Genomic DNA, 15,392 nt, shown 5'->3' with positions numbered 1-15,392 from the left:
GCCGTTGGGAATAGGCCTATATAGCTAAAGTTATAGTCTGGGAGCAAAGACACCACGGTCTTCGGCTTAAAAAGAGTCAGACAAAAGAAGCTCACGTACACAAATCAATATTGGGCTGGCTTTTACTATCTGGAGAGAGGTTGGAGCTACTTTGGGCATCAAAAGCGACTTGGAGCTCGCCTTTCTTCTCCTCGACTCGTAAGTAGCTAAATTCAGGTTCATAAACAACGTTAGCCAGCCCTAGTACCCCTAAAATGTTAGCTACCATCTATTTCTGTATGATATTCATGTATATCTGTATATGTTCTGTATGTGAAAACGCCCACTTGTTTATATCTGATACGCTGCACCACTGCCCCATCTAGTGGCCGAAAAAAGAAAAGAGAAATCGAACTGAGCACCTTTAAAAACAAGGAGCGAAAAATTCCCCCCATTCATTGTTAATGGGGGGGATTGAAATGGCCATATCTCGACATTCGAAGGCTCTCGACCTAACGGCATGAAATGCATTCATGGGCAGAGGTCTGTGCTCCCCGAGCACCAATTCTAGTATAAAATAATCAAATTTGTACAATTCAGTTTCCTTTAACTGAAAACAGCAGTATTGCTGTATTGTGAGTGCTCACTGACAATAGCTTGTGCATTATATTCAGCTACTTACGACAGAGCACAAGTTATTTCTCTCTCAAGGGGCCAGGCACTCCCACCATGGGCCAGGGAGGGGTTCTTCTGTTTGGCAAATCATCTACCACATTGTTTCATTGTTTCCGCTCACTTTAAGCCTTTTTACAGTATCTTCTTTATGATCACGCAGCTAGGTTACATGTTGGGGAAAGACTTTGCCTGTGTAATGGCTGTCATTTACTGAGATGTGTGAGGTTCATGAGCTGTGCACCGTAATGCGTGTGTTTGTGTTTATGAGAGTGTGTTTAACAGTCACTCAGAAATCGCAGAGTCTGTCAATCCTCTACAGAACAAGCCCAAAGACACCCTCAACAAGAGTGGTGGCAGAGTGAGAGGACACTGTTGAGTACTGAACATGTTCTTGAGCGTGTGGGTTTGACGTAAAGCAAAGCCATTGCCGAGCAGAGTGATATAAGATTTCATCTAAGCTTTGAGAGACAATGATCAACCCCAAAACTGCTCTAATCATATAAATGACCAGTAAATCAGATCATATATATTTTCTGGTAATAATTATAGCCTTTTTATTTTCAATATCAATAAACAAAAAAAACAGATGAGATGTGTTTGCAGATGCACTTTTCCCTAATCTGATTGTTGCACTAACATGGAGACATCCAGTCGACCACCTCTCTGGGGAACAAAAAATTACAATGACAGTCAGTGACATAGCATGTGGACTAAGCAGGCCCAGAACAGTTTGGGGACAGAGCAGGGTGTGTGTGTGTGTGTGTGTGTGTGTGTGTGTGTGTGTGTGTGTGTGTGCGTGTGTGTGTGTGTGTGTGTGTGTATGTGCGCACGCGTGTGTGCGTGCGCGCGCGCGCGCGTGTGTGTGTGTGTGCGTGTGTGGGCACGCGCCTCTCACAGCTGGCTGGCCAAAGTGGAGCCAATGATATCTTCTAATGTGTCCACCTGGAAAAGAGAGGAGAGTTTCAGCTGTTTGCTCAGGAGGTAAGTACAGTTCCCCAGCCTCCCACTGTCTGACCACATTATGCTTTAAACTATATTATACAACGGTTAGTTCGGGTTCTTGATTCTGATTGGCTGGAAGCCGTGTTAAAATACTTTGTAACACACACCTGGGACTGCATATCATTCCATTTTCAGTATTAATGCGCCTCCCATTTGATCCAATGCATTGTAGTTGTTGTTGCTTGGAAACCCTTTTGTTAGGGGAACAATTTTGCTCGGCGGAATTGAGGGAATGATGCTTCGTTTTGAATAAATGTTAATATTTTACTTTGCTGTGTGTTTATTTTACACTAATACCTGTAGTAACCGTTGTATAAAAGCAATAAACCACGAGAGGTTGTGTGTTATAGTGATTTTATAACGGCTAGGGGGGTTTTAACAATGCCCCCTAGCTGTTATAAAATCACTATAACACACGGCCTCTCGTGGTTTATTGGTTAATTGAAACATAGTATATGGTTGGCAATTTCACTACATTAACACAGAGAGCAGTTGAATGTATGCTTAAGGCCGTGGTCACATTGTAGCGCTTTTTTTTTTTTTAAGTGAAGGCGGAGGCAGACGCGTACTGTAAGTGTGTCGTTAACAGACACTTATGGTGCATTCGTTTATAACTGGGAGGTGGCAAATTGCGACTTTCTACTAGGAATGATTAAATAAAACATCGCATGAACTCGCACTTCCTCGTCGCAAATTCGGATACGTTTCTCAGCCCCCAGTTGCTCGAATGCACTAGATATAACTAGGTAACTGTGATATAATGGTATATAGATATAACTAGGTAACTGTGATATAATGGTATATAGATATAACTAGGTAACTGTGATATAATGGTATATAGCTCGAATGCACACAGGTCGGAGGTAGGTATTTTGCCACTTGCGACTTGCCACCTCCGACCACAAACAAACGCACCATTATCCCTGGCTCACCTGTGTGCCCTCTCCCACAGTGAGGTTCTTGAGCTGGTAGACGCTGACCTGTCCATCACTGTCTCCCACCAGAATACAGTCTGTCTCTGACGCAAACAGCAAGGAGGTAAGCTTCACACCTGGGCTGGCCAGGCTCACAATGGTCGGGTCCAGACTGGGGGGAGAGGACATCATTTCTATGGTTAGTCATGGAGTCCTATTGAGGGTTGAAGTAGTGAACTTGGCTAGAGAGTGAACGTGGGAGTGTGTCAAAACCTCAGTTCATCCATGAAGTGAAAGAGACAGACAGGGAGAGAGTGTTCCCTCACATGCTGGCTCCCAAGTCCCAGATCTCCACCCTGCCCTCGTTAACGGCCCCAAACACCGTGGCCCACTTGGGGGACCACATGACGTCGTAGACGGCCCTCTGTGTGGAGGTGAAACCCAGCACAGGTGTGAACAGGTCCTGCCTCCACAGCTGAATGGTCCAATCAGAGGAGCAGCTCAGGAAGACATCGTTGCAGAATGGAGACCATGTGATCCGATACAGAGGACCCTGACGATAGGAAGAGATAAGCATGAGAAACTACTAGGAATGTTTGACCAGTCCGTGGCAGCCAGCGTCATGTTCTATGCTGTGGTGTGCTGGGGAGGTAACATCAACAAGAGAGATGCAAATCTTGCTTTGAATTTTTTAATGACCTTGATGATTCAAATAAATTGTGTATAATTTTAGCCGGTAGACACTGTATCAACGAATGCAAAGCCAAAGCCTGCCACCTCATCCTAAAAAGAAGAGTAGCTTTCATGAGTACTGGTCTATAAACTGACCCATTTCTATTCCTCTCTATTCATTTAGTCCTCATTCTCCTTTATACTGTATTTTGTATGTCCCTATACTGTAATGTATTCTCAATTGTATGGTTGTATGTGTGTAGTACTATAATGTACGCTCTATTCTATTCTTATTTGTAATTATATTGTATCTCACAACTCATTGTGAGTGGTCCTTAACTTTTTATTATTGCACTTTAGTACTAATGTGATGGAAATGTCTGTTAAGGAGTGACACAAAAATAAAGATTTATCTATCTATCCATCTATCTATCTCTATCTATCTATCTATCTATGCAATGCGGCTGGACAAACTGGTCAGGTGTTCTGGCTCTATCATTTGAGAGAAAATGGACGACCTGGTGACTATGACTGAGAGAAGGACGCTGTCCATCATGGACAGTGTCAGCCACCCACTGCACACCACCATAGTGAAGCAGATGTCACAGTGCTGCTCAATGGACAGACTCAGGGGATCCTTCGTCCCCAGAGCCATCAGGCTCTTTAAAGGAGTAGTAAAGGGAAAATGCATGTTTAGCCCTGTTTTAAGGTTACTTATGATCATATACAATGGTTCAGATCAAAACGTTGACAAAACTCGCACTTTTGAGAAAGTCTGATAATTGCTCTACCACCGTTTTGGTCATACAATGGATGTGGGTGGGCACCGTGAAAAATCATTCAAAAACATGTTAAACTCTCGATTTCAAAGACAAGAAGCTCACCGAGGGGGTAATTGGTGTCCGTTGGTGTTCTGACATCAAATTCGCCTCAAAGTATGAATCCTGTAGGGTTTTATTGATCATTTTTTGAAATCCATTGACTTGTATTGAAGCTACTGTTGTAGATGTGTAGATCAATCCGCAGAGGGGATTCAGGAAGCGGAACTACTTACGGTAGCTATTGTTATTGTTCAAGCGGAAGTTTACACACGTATGTGCTGCGACTAAATAGTTAGTGCGAAATAGTGCTAAATATTTAAAATATTTTAAAAAGCCTTTCCAGATGAACTAGAATCTTACTTTATGGCGAATTATATGTCAGAACGCCAACTAACACCTCGGTGAGTTTCTTGTCTTTGAAATTTAGAGTTTAACATGTTTTTTGAATGATTTTTCACGGTGCCCACCCACATCCATCCAAAAGTGCTAGTTTTGACACTGGTCCATTTAAAAGCCTAAGATTCCAGTGAAATGAGACAGATATGCTACTGCTTTATACTTTGAATCAATCATGTAATGCAGAAAGCCATATATCACTTCCTGTACGTACTCTCCTGGGTGTATGCATGGTACAACCTTATGTGCTTTGTAGGTCTCCAGGAACTGCTCATTGTAAGAACAGGAGCACTTGTGGATGTGGCCCTCCTCTGTGCCTGCCAGGTAGATGTTGGAGTCCTGAGAGCACAGCCCAATAAAGACAGTCTTAAGAATCATTCACAATAATTAAGCATTTCCCTTCTGGGATAAATACAGTTCAATGACCTGCCTGCCTGCCTCCCCGAGCCTGCCTGCCTGCCTAACCTACCTACCTACCTATTATTGAAATGATAAAAAATCTAAGAGTTGATCATCAGTCGGAGATTCTTTAAGTTGAGCAGCCGTTTTTTATTCTCCACTGTCAAGATGCACTGGTGGGCTAAGACCACTCACTTGCCTTGTGATTTATATAACACAGGCAAATCAATTGTTTTAAACCTAGGCTATTACTTTAGCTATTAGTTGTGCAGTAAAAGGATATATATAGCAGAGAGAAGAAGGCAGGGAGCCCCTCTCCCCGCTGCTGTGCGCCTAGCCTACTGTGCGCCAGCAATCACGTGTATTTTCCAAATGGAATATCACAACACAAAACTGCTTTCTTAGATCTCCTTGTATTGACTAAGATATCAGCTGGAATTTATTTTTTTCCCCATAGACAGAGTTCTAAAGTCTGTGAAAATGCTTTAGTGACTGCCAAAACATTTCCTTGTTGACTGCTGCAGAGCCTATTTGCGCATGCTTTGAAATGTGCAGTTGACTATTGTCGTATCACCCAACCGTAGGCTATGGGAAACACTGCACAAAAACAAGGGGGCATCCGAAGTAGATGGACCATGTGGGCTACACTGTAGATGATTCATGTTTAGCAAGAAAAACACGTCTTTTATTGTGCTGCCTGCGAGTTTGAGTTTAAAGTTTGACAGCTGTCCCGACTCCCGCGGTCTCCCCTCAGTCTAGTCTACATATGAGGAAAAAAACTCACTAAATTCAGAGTCGGGTACAGCCCTAGCATGAAACCAAAACAGGAGATCTCACAGTGGGGTGGAAGTCGAAGCACAGCCCTGGCGCCTGGCGCGAGATCAGCGCCTCGCTCTTCCTCTCCTTCTCGCCAGACGCCTTCTTGGACTTCTCGTTGCTTGTCCTCTTCAGCTTCATCAGGTCTGTGGGTGGAGAACAGAACACAGGTTTTGGTGAAGGTTATAGTGAAGGAGGTTTTAGTGAAGGAGGTTTTAGTGAAGGAGGTTTTTGTGAAGGTTTTAGTGAAGGAGGTTTTAGTGAAGGAGGTTTTAGTCAAGGAGGTTTTTGTGAAGGTTTTAGTGAAAGGTTTTAGTGAAGGAGGTTATAGTGAAGGAGGTTATAGTGAAGGAGGTTTTAGTGAAGGAGGTTTTACTGAAAGAGGTTTTAGTGAAGGAGGTTATAGTGAAAGAGGTTTTAGTGAAGGAGGTTATAGTGAAGGAGGTTTTAGTGAAGGAGGTTTTAGTGAAGGAGGTTATAGTGAAGGAGGTTTTAGTGAAGGAGGTTTTAGTGAAAGAGGTTTTAGTGAAAGAGGTTTTAGTGAAGGAGGTTTTAGTGAAGGAGGTTATAGTGAAGGAGGTTTTAGTGAAGGAGGTTATAGTGAAGGAGGTTTTAGTGAAAGAGGTTTTAGTGAAGGAGGTTTTAGTGAAGGAGGTTATAGTGAAGGAGGTTTTAGTGAAGGAGGTTATAGTGAAGGAGATTTTAGTGAAGGAGGTTTTAGTGAAAGAGGTTTTAGTGAAAGAGGTTTTAGTGAAGGAGGTTTTAGTGAAGGAGGTTATAGTGAAGGAGGGTTTAGTGAAGGAGGTTATAGTGAAGGAGGTTTTAGTGAAAGAGGTTTTAGTGAAGGAGGTTTTAGTGAAGGAGGTTATAGTGAAGGAGGTTTTAGTGAAGGAGGTTATAGTGAAGGAGGTTTTAGTGAAAGAGGTTTTAGTGAAAGAGGTTTTAGTGAAGGAGGTTTTAGTGAAGGAGGTTATAGTGAAGGAGGTTTTAGTGAAGGAGGTTATAGTGAAGGAGGTTTTAGTGAAAGAGGTTTTAGTGAAAGAGGTTTTAGTGAAAGAGGTTTTAGTGAAGGAGGTTTTAGTGAAGGAGGTTATAGTGAAGGAGGTTTTAGTGAAGGAGGTTATAGTGAAGGAGGTTTTAGTGAAAGAGGTTTTAGTGAAGGAGGTTTTAGTGAAGGAGGTTATAGTGAAGGAGGTTTTAGTGAAGGAGGTTATAGTGAAGGAGGTTTTAGTGAAAGAGGTTTTAGTGAAAGAGGTTTTAGTGAAGGAGGTTTTAGTGAAGGAGGTTTTAGTGAAGGAGGTTTTAGTGAAGGAGGTTATAGTGAAGGAGGTTTTAGTGAAGGAGGTTATAGTGAAGGAGGTTATAGTGAAGGAGGTTATAGTGAAGGAGGTTTTAGTGAAGGAGGTTATAGTGAAGGAGGTTATAGTGAAGGATGTTATAGTAAAGGAGGTTATAGTGAAGGAGGTTATAGTGAAGGAGGTTTTAGTGAAGGAGGTTATAGTGAAGGAGGTTATAGTAAAGGAGGTTTTAGTGAAAGAGGTTTTAGTGAAAGAGGTTTTAGTCGGGGCTGAAGGACTGAGCTCCAGGCCAGGTCAGCTCATCTTCCTTCCCGCCCGTCTACCTATGCAGTCGAGGCCTTTGCGCAGGAACCACTTGCTGATCCTTCCGTCTGCAGACACAGATATGAGGGTCTCTCCCCTGTCCTCCCCCGACGCCCCTCTCTCATGGTCTATCCACTTCACCTGCCACACCGGGCTGGTGTGCTTGTGGGGACAGTCACTATGCAGGGACGGACAAACAAGAGAAACAACCGGTATTTTATTTGCAAATTGTGCAAAAGGTTCCAGAGTTCCAGAGTTTTTCTGGAAAGAGTGACTTAGGGAGAGAACCCAGTAAAATGTACATTTTACAACATACGGAAAGTAGTGTACATGCGTTATCAGTGAGCCTATTCCAGTGAATAGATGGATAAATGAGGATAAAAAACAGGAGTGACCTAAGCATTGCCATTGACATCACTGTTGCCACTGACATCATAGTAATAGTCAGTCATAAAAACAACAGTCTGATATGGAGAAATGGGACAAACTAAACAAAATGCACAAAATGCATTTTAGGGAAGTGCGGCGGTGAATTTGATTTCATGTGTCTACCAGAACAGTGGGGAAAAGTGCTGTGATGTCACACAGGCTCATTAAATGTGTTAGCAGGCGAGACCTCAGTGGTTTTCGTTTTGGCTTTTCCCTTTCACAGTGGATGTGTCCTGTTTTCACAATGTCACGCATGTTTAGTCAGTTAAATGAAGACAAGTTTTAAGCTTCTTAAAATGTAGTCAACTAGTGATCAGATTGCCTCTTGTCTCTGACAGCTCAGCTCGACATTAGTAAGCATGAGAGCAAACATGCTCATTCCGCACAAAGTCTCACACGCCTGCTCCAGAGGACCCACTTAGAAAGCAATCTCTTGAATATGGGGAAATGGTGCACAGGAAAAAGGCATTTCAACATACCCACAGTCAACCAACCTATGGGCTTGACAAACAGTTTGACTGTTGACACATACATGACCGAGCCATACATACACTATCACTAGTCTACTCTCATCTACTAACATATGTGAATCCAAACATGTAGAACAAGGACCAAACAAGCAAGGAAGCTCCTCAAGCTCTAAACTTGGATTTGGAAAGTAGAAGGGCCTCTGAGTAGAATGGACTGCAGACACACAAAGTGTAATTTGTATTGGCAATGGGAAAAATCAACTTACACCACTAGTGGTGGGCTTTGGTACATCTTGTGTGATGGATGCATGGACAGAGGTCATTTTAATAGCTGCCCCCTCCGATTTCCTCAGGTGGGGGAGACTTAGGCCTGATTCATAGTCGACGTAAACAACGCAAGCTACGTTGTGAACGCAAGCTCCAACATGACTCGAGAGCTTGCGTTCTGTGTTTTGTTTTGTGGAAACCCAAGGAATTGCACTATTGCTTGCGTCAAGTGACACATTTCGGCATGACACACGCAAGGACGCAACGAGATCTTGCGTGGCCTTGCGAAGCTTGCGTTGCTTGCGCTTATGTAGTTTGCGTGGACTATGAATCGGGCCTTAGAGTGGAAGTATTCCTGTGAAAATATCTTGTTTGTGAGGGAATAGCCCCACCTGCTGTCAGTGATAAGTAATGAAAGATAATGCATACATTTAAATGACAGGACCCGAGGGCAGGCACGTGACAGACACATTACACACAGGGAGCGGCGACACAGCACGTGGAAATTGTTCCTTGCATTTCTCCCATCCAAGCCGTGCTCCTCCAGGAGCAGCCAGGAGCAGTGGGCAGCCATCGTTTGTGGCGCCCGAGGACCAAGTCCAAGTGTCCAGGTCTTGGTCAGGGACCGGACTGAATGTTTCTTCTTCTTCTGCATGTTTTTCACATTGAGGACAGGGGGAGAACATGAAACTCCGCACAGAAAGGTCTTGAGACCTTCTTGTTGTGAGGCAACAGTACTAGGTACTGCACCACCGTGAGCAATTTTGGGGTTCAGTGTCTTGCTCAAGGACACTTCAGCACAATGCCGGGAGCTGGGATCGAACCGGGGAGCTCCTGAGCTACGTGGTTCGAGGGTGATTTGCGGTAGTCTATTCAGTAACATAGATCTGAAACTCGAGTGGCGTCTCTCTCACAGACCCACCTGCTGTCTACGATGGGCGTCCTCTCTCTGCTCTGCACGTTGTATGTGGCTATGCTGCCATCATGCATCCCCACCACCAGCTGGCTAGCGCTGCTCGCTGAGAAGTCCAGAGCAGTCACTCCACTTTCACAGTGGAAGATCCTCTCAGGCCACTGAATACAATAGAAAAGAAGATAGCTAAAGAACAGGCGGAGAACAGGCGGAGAACAGGCGGAGAACAGACAGATAACAAGCGGAGAACAGGCGGAGAACAGGCGGAGAACAGGCGGAGAACAGGCGGAGAACAGGCGGAGAACAGACACTACACTACTGTCCTACCATTGGGTTCTTCAGTGACCAACAGCACACCAGGCCTGATTTCTGGTCTTTGAAGTCAAACTGTCCATACCCCACAGCCAGAAGGTCCTGAGAAGAAGATATATCTTCGTATATTACTATAGAACTTATACAGTATGTACAGCAAGGCAAATTAAAACTACACAATACATCCAATTGAATAGCCGAGTTAGAGGTGGGGGAGAAGAGGTCTTACAGGGTTCTTCTTGTTCCAGGCCATGCTGCTGACATTCCGTCCAGCGGTGAGCTCACAGCTGAAGGCCCAGAGTCGGTCCAGGGCCGGGGTGAGAGAACTCTCCTCACTATCCTCCCTCCTGCCCGCTGTCCGGGGCTTCTGCACAACATCTGGGTCTTGACAATCAGATACCATCTGGCGTTTAGTGGTGACTAAAGAAGTGGGTATACTCTGACTAAAGAGGTGGGTATACTCTGACTAAAGAAGTGTGTATACTCTGACTAAAGAAGTTGGTATACTCTGACTAAAGAAGTGGGTATACTCTGACTAAAGAGGTGGGTATACTCTGACTAAAGAAGTGGCTATACTCTGACTAAAGAAGTGGGTATACTCTGACTAAAGAAGTGGGTATACTCTGACTAAAGAAGTGGGTATACTCTGACTAAAGAAGTGGGTATACTCTGACTAAAGAAGTGGGTATACTCTGACTAAAGAGGTGGGTATACTCTGACTAAAGAAGTGGCTATACTCTGACTAAAGAAGTGTGTATACTCTGATTAAAGAAGTGTGTATACTCTGACTAAAGAAGTGGGTATACTCCGACTAAAGAAGTGGGTATACTCTGACTAAAGAAGTGGGTATACTCTGACTAAAGAAGTGTGTATACTCTGACTAAAGAAGTGTCTATACTCTGACTAAAGAAGTGTGTATACTCTGACTAAAGAGGTGGGTATACTCTGACTAAAGAGGTGGGTATACTCTGACTAAAGAAGTGTCTATACTCTGACTAAAGAAGTGTCTATACTCTGACTAAAGAAGTGTGTATACTCTGACTAAAGAGGTGGGAATACTCTGACTAAAGAAGTGTGTATACTCCGACTAAAGAAGTGGGTATACTCTGACTAAAGAAGTGGCTATACTCTGACTAAAGAAGTGTGTATACTCCGACTAAAGAAGTGGGTATACTCTGACTAAAGAAGTGGGTATACTCTGACTAAAGTAGTGGGTAAAAGTAAAAAGTAAAAGGATACTCATGACTGATATAGCAGATGGAAGAAGGCAGGGAACCCCTCTCCCCTCCGCTGTGGGTCTAGCCTAGTCTACTATGCGCCAGCAATCACATGCATTTCTCAAACAGAATATCACAACACAATTTGCTTTCCTAAATCAATCTTCGTATATTAACTAAGATATCCGGTGTAAAAAATATTTTTTCCAATAGACAGATTGAGCACTAACGCACACGAAAATGCTTTAGCAACAACCAAGACATTTCCTTGTTGACTGCTGCCCAACACATGAGCCTATTTGCGCACGCTTTGAAATGCGCAGTTGAGGAGACTCTCGTCAAATCGCCCAACAGTAGGCTATGGGGAACACTGCATAAAAACATGGGGGCATCTGAAGTACAGTAGATGGACAATGTGGGCCAGAAGATTCATGTTGAGCAAGAAAAATAGGCCTCTTTTATTGTGCTGCCTGCGAGTGTGAGTTTAACGTTTGACAGCTGTCTGACTCCTCTATCACTCCACTATCTCCGGTCTGAGCGGATCGGATTCCACTCACAGCATTCAGAGTCGGGTGCAGCCTTAGTGGTGTTTAGTGGGGATACATACTGGGTGTCCCTGGATGAAGACGTGGGTGCACTCCGTACACTTCTGTACACCTCCACTACAACACTGGATACCATTTTAGTTTGAATGTGTTTATAGTCAATCAGCTTCTACAGTAACATTACTTTAGTATTACCCTGCTACACTTTTGGACTGCAAGTATTACTACAATAATGACCATACCTTCCAAAGTGGGGAGCTGTCTGTATGCTGCCAGCTTGGGCTGGTAGATGTTCTCCAGAACGATCCTCTCCATCACAAACAGATCCTGCTGGAACTTCTCAGAAAGCAGGATGAGCTCAGGGTCCGGCTCATCTTCCGTTGGGACCACAAACGGCTCCATCTCCATCCGCCAACTAGAGGCACTAGCTGGAGCAGAGTGGCACACTTGTCAATGCTATTGTACATGCCATGAAGTACACCGAATTATATCATCATACTTCCTTTCGTGTTACCTATGCTGCTAGTGCTGAGGACTGACGTGGCCCTCTCTGCACTTTCAGAGGTGTCCAGTCTGTGGTTGGAGACGATCTCAGGACCGTTGGCGTTCTCTGCATCAGCGGTCAGGGCAGCCTCCCCCAGCCCACCAGCACTGCAGAAAGAGTCATACATATCCCAGGCGGTGGCCGTGGTAGCTGTGGACATTACATAATGCAGATTTAGAATAGTGTTGAAGACATATTATTAGATTGAGCCTAGTAAGATTGAATTGAGATTGAGATGAAAGGCATATTGCGGGAAGAGAGTGCACCCTAACCTGTATCCACCATGGTGATACTATCACACTGAACCTCTTTGGTTTTGGGTGCTCCATTGAATGTCTGCATGGATCTCTCCACATACTTATCATTGCCTATTCTGTTCTTGCAAAGCTCTGCATACAGGTTGTTTCTCTCTCTACAGACAGAGGATGGGAGTGACAAACAACCGACAAAACATGACATATTTGGTAATAAACTTGATACGGGAGATTCACAGCAGAAGTAGGCATTATAGAGAAGCAGTTGGTGCTTACTTGACAGCCTCTGCTTTCTCTGACTCCACAGACACTGAGATGGCTGGCATGTCCAGTATCCAGATGGTCTCAGACTCAGTGAGGTAGCGATCCACTACATCATCCAGCATCTCCTCCCTTATCAACTCCTTCACCTCCTCCCTTCTAACCTGGACATCTGACAGAGGAAAAAGGTCGATCAATATAATAGTACATTTTCAACAAAGTAGTAGTATTTTTCCTACTGACTTTTCCTATTTTAAATGCAATTAAGTCGCTTTGTATAAAAGCGTCTGCTATTTGACTGTAATGTAATGTAAGCAGTCACACCGTGACAGAAGACCATGTTTGAAAATGTAGTTTGTGTGTTCATAGGTTAGTTGATGTTCAGATAAAGAAAGACCTGAATGTGAATAGCCAGAATGGCGTCAACCTGAGAGACTGATGGAGATGTCCCGTTTTGATGATGGGTCCTCAATCTCTTCGTTCATTGACTCCATTGTGGACTGACTGGATCTGGAGACTGTGGTGCTACTGAAGACTGACCTGGAACACATTACTCTGTCATTATAGATCACAGGGATTCCTTAACATAGCAAGAGTCTAAACATGTCACATTCTATCTCCATCTTTAAGAAAAAACTGAAAATACAACTTCTATCAACTTATATTCACTGATTATATCAAGAATTTATATAATTCTGTACTCCAATGTTATTCTTATTATTTATTTTATTCATTTATACTGATGTTGAAACCTAATGTAATACTGGGATTGTCTCTATTGTCTGTTATATGTCTGTTAAGTGTTTGTGTTTGTTATATATGTTGTTGTACACTGCTGTTGACCATTTGCCACTGTGTTTGTGGGAGACTGGGCCCCCTACTAAAAGCTTTAAATAACTTCCTTGGGGTGACCCTTTCATACGTCTATGTACATAAAGTATGCTCCATGATGATGATGATGATGATGTATGAATAAACCAAACAAACAAACAAACAAACAAACAAAGATACCACCAAACCACAGACTGTGAGACGTTTCACCTCAAAACGTTCATAGTTCCTAAAGGCATTGCAGTCCTGCCTTTGTCTAATCAGGCTGTTCAATACCTGGTAAAGGGCCCAGCGAAGCTTGCGTTGGTTGTTGTCTGGTATGCAGTGGAGAATAAGTCTGAGACAGTGCCACCAGATGCGTCGTTGGCAAAGATTTTGCTCTGCCTAGGCTGCATGACCCCAGGGTCGGGCTGGTAAAGGACCTGGGGGGTGACATCCTTGCCATTTTCATCAAATACCTGTAAAGGAGAGGGCTGTGATATTACTGTCCGTCTCTCTAACATCTCAATAGGCTAGAGCCTACTCTATGAGGCTGATGTGTTACCTGAACGTTGTGTTTTGGTGTTTGAACAGAGCTTTTATCAAGGACTTTGCTGTCACCAGCCAAACTGAAACTCTTGCGGCTCATAGAGGCAGTGACACTCCTTGAATGTGTTGTGCTATGGTTGACCCTTCCTGATGTTAACACATTTATCGCTCGGGAGGATCTGAAAAATACAATTGGTCAGTGATCAGGCAAATCAGGCATGTAGTGCGATACGCTTTATGTATACAAACAAGTCTTTTGTCATGATAGAGACAAATACAAATGAATTCTATAATTCTAACATTTCAACCACGCCTGGCTTTAATCAACTAGATTGAGCTCTCTTCGCTTGGCTAGTTATGGTGCATTCGTTTATAACTGGGAGGTGGCAAATTGCGACTTGCTACTAGGAATGATTAAATAAAACACCGCATGAACTCACACTTCCTCGTCGCAAATTCGGATATGTTTCCCAGCCCCCAGTTGCTCGAATGCACTAGATATAACTAGGTAACTGTGATATAATGGTATATAGATATAACTAGGTAACTGTGATATAATGGTATATAGATATAACTAGGTAACTGTGATATAATAGTATATAGATATAACTAGGTAACTGTGATATAATGGTATATAGATATAACTAGGTAACTGTGATATAATGGTATATAGATATAACTAGGTAACTGTGATATAATGGTATATAGATATAACTAGGTAACTGTGATATAATGGTATATAGATATAACTAGGTAACTGTGATATAATGGTATATAGATATAACTAGGTAACTGTGATATAATGGTATATAGATATAACTAGGTAACTGTGATATAATGGTATATAGATATAACTAGGTAACTGTGATATAATAGTATATAGATATAACTAGGTAACTGTGATATAATGGTATATAGATATAACTAGGTAACTGTGATATAATGGTATATAGATATAACTAGGTAACTGTGATATAATGGTATATAGATATAACTAGGTAACTGTGATATAATGGTATATAGATATAACTAGGTAACTGTGATATAATGGTATATAGATATAACTAGGTAACTGTGATATAATGGTATATAGATATAACTAGGTAACTGTGATATAATGGTATATAGCTCGAATGCACACAGGTCGGAGGTAGGTATTTTGCCACTTGCGACTTGCCACCTCCGACCACAAACGAATGCACCATTATATCAGTTACCTAGTTATATCTATATACCATTATATCACAGTTACCTAGTTATATCTAGTGCATTCGAGCAACTGGGGGCTGAGAAACATATCCGAATTTGCGACGAGGAAGTGCGAGTTCATGCAGTGTTTTATTTAATAATTCCTAGTAGGAAGTCGCAATTTACCACCTCCCAGTTATAAACAAACGCACCATTAATACAGCTAAAACTAACGTTAGCTAGTCTAGTAACAGCCAGCTAGCGTAGCACTATCATGTTTTAGGCTGTCAACTTACGGTGTTATTTTCAGAGTGGGTTTCTTCTTCACTTTGCCTGTGGCGGTAGACATGTCGATCTA

The 15,392-nt window shown here is 42.8% G+C and overlaps 1 protein-coding gene across 1 annotated transcript; it reads right to left on the bottom strand.

The window, feature by feature from the left end:
* Positions 1 to 1,545: 1,545 nt before the first annotated feature.
* dnai4 (dynein axonemal intermediate chain 4) lies at positions 1,546 to 15,383 on the bottom strand (the record flags this gene model as incomplete). Its single annotated transcript, XM_084459168.1, has 17 exons — positions 1,546 to 1,596; positions 2,589 to 2,742; positions 2,897 to 3,123; positions 4,700 to 4,798; positions 5,696 to 5,820; positions 7,296 to 7,453; positions 9,364 to 9,515; positions 9,682 to 9,768; positions 9,896 to 10,050; positions 11,671 to 11,856; positions 11,943 to 12,122; positions 12,245 to 12,384; positions 12,503 to 12,659; positions 12,915 to 13,027; positions 13,595 to 13,776; positions 13,863 to 14,025; positions 15,331 to 15,383. 17 exons carry the CDS (start codon positions 15,381 to 15,383, stop codon positions 1,546 to 1,548), a joined length of 2,382 nt encoding a protein of 793 aa, XP_084315294.1.
* Between the last annotated feature and the right edge of the window lie 9 nt (positions 15,384 to 15,392).

This window comes from Borostomias antarcticus, assembly GCF_949987555.1.
Source record: "Borostomias antarcticus genome assembly, chromosome: 26".
Lineage (NCBI taxonomy): Eukaryota > Metazoa > Chordata > Actinopteri > Stomiiformes > Stomiidae > Borostomias > Borostomias antarcticus.
Note: the sequence above shows the minus strand (reverse complement) of the source record. Positions and strands in the feature narration are given on the sequence as shown.